At 37.7% G+C, this 7,500-nt stretch overlaps 2 protein-coding genes across 6 annotated transcripts in view; one reads left to right on the forward strand and one right to left on the reverse strand.

Annotated features, from left to right (window-relative positions):
* The window catches only part of LOC144957373 (uncharacterized), a 24,794-nt gene extending 17,549 nt beyond the window's left edge, over nt 1–7,245 (forward strand). For all 5 annotated transcript variants that reach the window (XM_078888634.1, XM_078888606.1, XM_078888625.1 and 2 more), the window contains exon 4: nt 4,197–7,245. In XM_078888634.1, coding sequence (XP_078744760.1) covers nt 4,197–4,553 — 357 coding nt within the window. In that variant the 3' untranslated portion in view covers nt 4,554–7,245. The remainder of the gene's footprint in view (nt 1–4,196) is intronic.
* The window catches only part of LOC144957387 (uncharacterized), a 5,887-nt gene continuing 5,567 nt past the window's right edge, over nt 7,181–7,500 (reverse strand). Inside the window, exon 3 of the mRNA XM_078888649.1 lies at nt 7,181–7,500. This exon is cut by the window's right edge and continues 294 nt beyond it. The gene's annotated coding sequence lies outside the window, so the exon portion shown is untranslated.

A 7,500-nucleotide genomic window follows, 5' to 3' on the forward strand; every position in this document is an offset into this window, starting at 1 on the left:
TATAATAATAAGTTACTGACTAGTCAAAATAAGACAGTCTATGGAATGTTTCGAATCAAGAATGTGTAAAACCGGTCATTAACAAAGTAACCGACATTTTGAATTTTCACGAGCAATTATCATTTTTAAAAATATATTTCCTATTTAAATATGACTAGCCTTTGACTCTCCCTCACTCGATGTAATCATCTCCAAGACTGAGGCGTTTCTTATAGCGCAACGCCAGCTTTTGTATACCTCCTCGCAGAAGGTTGCTGCCAATGTTTTACACTGGGGAGTGCGTTGCTTCTTGTAACTTGTCTTTGGAGTTGAGACGTTGGCCAGTCAAAAATCGTTTGAGGTGAATGAAAAGATGAAAATCACTTGGTTGTAAATCAGGGCGGCATGTGGGGGGGGGGGGGTGTGATCAAATTGGTCCGGGTTAAAATAAACAATCAGGTTTCTTTTTTTATATATATATAAAGTTGTCGTATGGGATCTAGCAGTATCGCGAAGCAAAAGAATGCTAGAACTGAGCATTTTCATCATATATTGTCGGGGAGCGAAGTGGCCGAGTGGTTAAGACATTGCACTATGACCCGGAAGGCCCCGGGTTTGGGCTTCACTTCAGGCACTTTCATTTTCTTTCCTTGCCCCAATTTGCTCACTTTGAACAACATGGGTGATTCCTGTTGACATCAGACATCTTGGTTTAATGGATTAACTATATTCCTTCACGGAATGATGCCGTGACCAAAGGTTGTAATTTTTTATATATATATTGAGGATAAAGCATAGAATTAAACGAATGAGAATACGTACGAAGCCTAAAAAGTGTCCACCAATGAAAGCTTTCAGCGCCATTTTGTTGTTGGCTGAGAATGTAGTAATTACCATTCATTCGGTATCTATGTCAACATAACGACACAAGAAAAACAACAAACAATATCAAAATCCACAATAAAATGTTTCAGAACTGTTGCGTATATTTATGGCACAACGAAGCTGTCAAAAAATGAAGTTAGAGAATGTGTGTAATCATGTATTATAATAACCTGTAATGTGTTTTCCAACCACCACGTCATCTACTACTACAACCACCACCACAATATCATCACTAACACTACTACTACAACCACCAGCCCCACATCATTATCACTACCACTACTACTACACCACCAGCAACACATCATCATCACTACCACTACTACAATCACCACAACCACATCGTCATCACTACCACTACTACTGCACCACCACCACCATATCATCATCATTACCACTACTACCACAACCACCACCACCACTACTACTACAACCACCACCACATCACTAACTCAACTACTACAACCACCACCACAATAGCATCACTACCACTACTACTACAACCACCACAACCACATCGTCATCACGACGACTACTACTACAACCACCACCATATCATTACCATTACCACTACTACTACAACCACCACTACCACCATATCATTACCATTACCACTACTACTACAACCACCACAACCACATCGTCATCACTACCACTACTACTGCAACCACCACTACCACCATATCATCACCATTACAACTACTACTACAACCACCACAACCACATCATCATCACTACCACTACTACTACTACAACCACCACCACATCATCATCACTATCACTACTACTACAACTACAACCACCACCACATTATCATCACTACCACTACTACTACTGCAACCACCACCACCATATCATCATCATTGAAATATATATATTTTTTTAATTGAGCTTTATATAGTGCAATATCTACTAAATGTGCTCAAAGCGCTTTACAAGGGGTCCCTGGTCAACATTTAACATGTAGGACGGGACATGACGCCTGTTAGGCGATATTACAATTTTTCGGACAAAGACAACTCTGTTAACGGCCAGGTACTCATTTTACACCTGAGTACGGTGAGAGAATGTGAGTAAAGAGCCTTTTCCAAGGACTCAACTATGCGCCGAGCGCGAGGCTCGAACCCAGGACCTTCCCATCCGGAAGCGAGTGTCATACTACTAGACCACATAGCCGCATCATTACCACTACTACTACAAACACCACCACCACATCATCATCACGACCACTACTACTACAACCACCACCACCACCATATCATTACCATTACCACTACTACTACAACCACCACCACATCATCATCACTACCACTACTACTACAACTACAATCATCACCACCACCACATCATCATCACTATTACTACTACAACTACAACCACCACCAACACCACATCACCTCACTAACACTCAGTACTACAATCACTACCATTAGGTTTTGGAGCTTTACTTCATTTGAAATAAGGAAACTTCGGAATTGTTTTTGGCATTGTGTTTATATATCATAATATAATTCTAATCAGTTATCTATTTAGAACTAGATACTATACAATATGTATGCCAAATACCACCCCAATTCCCCTTTCTTGTGTGCGGGAATTCCTATTTCGGCATTGAAATTGAGTGTGAGAGAGTCATCACTACACACATAAACAACAGAAACAATTTAAAAACAAGACTATGACACGCAACCACTCACACACGAGGCTATACTATTTATCCCTTTCTCTATATAGAATAGGACAAGACAAACAATAGCTTGACTCTCGCTACACTTCGCATTGATGTTTGTCGTCTCACGAGTTCAACTCTCGGTCGACCTGTCAATATTCCTTTTTGCCTCGGACGTAATCATTAATAGAATGTTGTGTGGTTTTGACCGTGAAGAAAACCTTAAGAAGTCACATTTATATCATTTGAGAGAGATCGTTTTGAATAATTTTGAGTTAAACGAGAGAGCAGCAACTTGTTTTCATGAACGGCTGATCAGGCTTGTTTACTATAGTAACGCGATTCCCAGCCAACATCAAAATGGCGGATATTTTTCTCATCGAGGCCGCTGGTTGGTTAGCCAATAAGAGCACCGTACGGTTTCCATTGGGTAAATTCCTTGGGATAAAGTCTACTATCAGAGTCCCTTTACGATACCACAATACAGTGCACACATTGAATTTTTTTTAATTCTTTTTTTTTTTTTTTTGTTGTGGTTGCTTTTGTTGATAACGCAGAAATAAACTCTTAATTAGTGGCGAGTCTGTATGCTTCCCTATCATAGTCTACTGTGGTAGCTCGCGTGTGACGTATGCTATCCATATCTCATCTCTAGTGACAAATGGTCGAGATGTTAATCCCCGGCCATCAATATGATAGCGTAAAAGGAACGGTGCACAATTTTGTACCATTTGTATGTGTTGTCTTTCAGCAACTTTGGGAAACAACTACGGACGCACTTTGCTATAGCCTTATCTTTTGGTAACCAATCCATGCAAGACAGTTCTTGAATTTGTTAAAAATGTTCAAATTGATGATATGCTGAAATTCCTATGTTCACGAATTAATCTATCAACTGCAAGAGTTAATTGATGGGTTACAAGAGATGTCAGTTCACTTTCTCTTTTGATGTTTCACGTCCGTCTTTGAAGTTTTGAACCCATTGTCTAACATTACCATTGGACATTGCATTCTCTCCATAACATTCACAGACGTGCGATGGATTTCATTATGAAGTTTACATTGCCTAGCATTGGGGTGTCGAATAACACCTCATTTCACATTGAGACAGGCCATTGATTGTTTTGAACATCATTGACTATAAAAAGCAATTACAAATGATAACATTTGATTCTGGTGGTAAAGCTGCATTGAAAGGCGTCCTTTTGACCTTGTTTATTTGTTAATGTTAACTGTAACGATTTTGCTAATTAGACTTACGGATTTAGAAATGATTACACAAACACATAAGGCTCATAATTGGGAAAATCCGATAATGCACATTCATCGCATGCAAATATACCTAGATTACTTTTCCGATGACTTACTATAAAACAATGGGAGATATATTCGATGTTGATGTGCAGCATTAGACACTTGTGTTAATTACGTTTAGTACCTTGTCTGTAACAAACTATTAAAACAGATGGAAAAAAATTCTACTTGGTCAATATCAGAAATCACAACGACTGTCACTTTACTTTAACGAACGTTAATACATATTGTGGTTTTGATATTGGTGACATCTCGACCACGACGCCAATACGAACTTTCATTGTCTTCTTTTCCAAATATCAAAAATAAAATAAATTTCATTTCTTGCCCTATTGTTCTTTATTTTCAGACTTGGCCTTTCACGTTCAGCAGTCGGGCATTCGGATCCAGCCCAACATCATCTCCGTTGCCAACTTCCTGTAACAAAACAACACACGGCAACAACTTCAAAATAATCCAAAACCACAACACGATGGCCAACGTCTTTTCAAAAAATAACAGCAACATCAACAACGATGACAACTGCAACAATAAGACTTTCCATTCAGGCAGTTTCCTCACCAAATTTAACCAAAACAATAAAGATGGAATTAATCACATGACGAGTCATCTTCATAGCAACCACCTTACTTCTCTTGTCAATGGCGGATATAACAACGAGGGGCTTTCACCAATTTCAGATACATCTAGTATCAATGACAATTAGAATGTTTCACATTAACGGCACAATTTACTAGACATGGTTTTGAAGTGATTATTCCGTATAGAACTTTGTAAACATTCATGGGACAGGATGATATGACTTGTAGCTAAAATATTCGAGGAGGGAAAAGCTTACTTAACGTCAATTCAATGTTTAAAGTGATCGAGTTGCTTATTTTAATTTTGATAATTGTTTTACCTATTGTGACGTATAATTTCAGCGTTCTGATATCATCAATGGGCTATTCTTCTGGCAGGTCTTACAACCGAAGTTGTTTCGGGATGATTATTATAATGGATCTACTCTCAAACCAACGCAAAACATTGCCCTTTCAACAAGCTCATAATTGATGCTCCAACCTAATGGTCATATATGACCTCTTGTTGCTATTATACTTGGCAAACGAATATTTCATAGTAAGGGTCTTGGGTTATTCAATCAAGACACAGTGCTACACATCTTGGAAAGCTACATCGGTTATCGTTTATATCATGAAATCGAGTCGAATTTCAGTGGTTCTATTTTTTACTCGAAAACTTTTAAAATGTATTTTACGCCCCCGTTACTCGATCGACAAGCCTGAACCGATACTCAATTAGCCACCATAAGTACTTGCCTTTCACCCGAAGCAATCAATCCCAAAAATCCTGAACATCGCTCACAATCTTAATGTGAAAAAAAATGCGTAGTGCAGTGCAATTCCCTCATCAGTGTGTCAAAAATTGTGATAAATACTCATCAACTGTAGGGATGGCCAAGCCGGTTGCTTAGCGCATGTGATAAAAGTAGCTATGGGTCGAATGAATTGAAATACTCACCCCCAAATAATTTTTGTGTTTTAATTAGCCATCATCGACCGACAACTTGATCACCGCTCCGTCGTGCAGCTATGACGTCACAAAGGTCACACGATAGTTGGAACAATTTAATTCTTATATTCTTCACAAAGAGTAGTGTACATATAATGTGTTCCTCTATTTTCTCCTTCTTTGTAAGCAAAGATTGAACATGTAAAGATAGTATATTATGTGTGAAACAATTTGGAAGCCTGGTGTAAGATAAGAATATGAAACGTTACAGCATCAGACAAAGTTGTAAGAAAATACAAGTAAAAGTTACCCAAAAATAGAAATGCCTTCTTCGAAGAGAGATTTGAAACTCAAACCTGATAATTAGTAGCTCGTCTTACAGGAAACCAGGAGGTCTAAGGCTCGTTTCCCTGTCGAAGAACACATGCTTTTTGGGATGTGTTAATTTTTCTTTCTTACTTCTATGACTGGCATTGTAACATTCACACTCCTCAGGTTCTTACCGTAGACAGGTGCTTGCTCCCATTTTTTTTTTCACTCATCCAAAATATTTTATCAATAAATTAGCCACTATATTATGGAACCTAATCTTAATAGATTGGCATCTTCTGAAATTGCGAGGATGCTGTTTCGGATAAAATGCCACTTGGTATCACCGTTCCTTGTTGAACATAGATTTCGCACTGAGAATGTCCATGCAGGGTGTCCATAAAGTCTTTCCCTGATTTCAAAAACGTATTATTCTAAAACTGTTATAGCTTTGATCTGGCTTTCGTCATATTCTGACGGAAAGTCATACATTTATGCCCCTTAGTCATCGGCCTGCATCGCATCACTAAAATTAGCAAAATGAATATGAACTTCAATTTCTCTCCTTCTATTTTCGGAATCACAACAGTGCATCAAAAGTCTCTTTGAGTAATATGATTGCATGAAACAAAATCGTTAAAGTAGCTCAACAAGCTCTCATAGCCCATTTTGGCAGCCCATGACAGGAAATGACAACGATTTTTTTAAAGAAGGAAATAAACGGTTATTCTAAATTTTCTGAGACACAAAAGGAATGTTTGGTATTCAAAGGCCCACTCTCCTTTAACGTAAAAAAGATTACTGTAAAAGTTTATTTAGATGTGCTGGAATTTAATGCCGCATTCTATCATCATGAATATCGGCCATAGATAATTTCTTTTTCATTTATACGACGTTGCTCTAACTTGGATTTAGCGAATTTCTAAACGACACGTTTTCAGACGGATGGATTGGGATAGATGGACTCGATTGCCTGGCCGCCTGGGTCATCTGACATTTCTCCTATGAGGCGACGTCACAGAAATGATTGATTCACTCCCATACCAAATGTCGGCACGTTTTTCATGAAAGAAGAGCGGCTATTGAATCTATCAAGCCACAAAAGCTACAAGACACACAGAAAGAACTCGGGGAATAGGTTGAGTTTGCTTATAAGTAGACATGGCAACCATATTGAGGCGCATTGAGTAGTTAAAGCATTAATGTATTCATAAGTCCACGTTTAAAGTGTAATGGCTGTAACATTTTTCTGTTAAAGATGTTATTAAACAGGGAAAGACTTTATGGACACTCTGTGTAATAAACAATCAAGTGTTATTTGACTGATGTAAGCGCTCAGATACCCGCCTATCGGCGATCAATAAACCAATGGATATCCCCATTTGTTTCGAACTGCTCAGAGAACTGTTCTCTTATGCAACTGACACAAATTAAAGAAGTAGAAACATGAAAACCATTGTCCAATTTCACACTTCCCTTTTCTAAGAATGACTTAAATCCATGAACTATGCATTTATTTGTGTACAACGTATGATGATTTTATTGATGATAAAAAATAAAGAAAATAACGTTATAAAGGAGTATTAACATTCTTGAAATGCAGTTCTGAAATATGATTTACATTTATTTTTCAATAGTCAATACATCATGATGTATCAGGATGTCGACTTTATTTATTTTTTTTTTTGCTGTTGAATTGATAATAGCGACACGACCTCAATAGTATGAGATATTGAGACTTTTTTGCTTGAACCAAACATTTTCACTGATGTATTTTTTCATCAAAGAAATTCTGAATTGAAATGATGTAGTCTTTTTTTGTAATCAGATAA

Source organism: Berghia stephanieae, chromosome 1, assembly GCF_034508935.2.
Source record: "Berghia stephanieae isolate SIO BIC M18660-M18661 chromosome 1, UCSD_Bste_1.3, whole genome shotgun sequence".
NCBI lineage: Eukaryota > Metazoa > Mollusca > Gastropoda > Nudibranchia > Aeolidiidae > Berghia > Berghia stephanieae.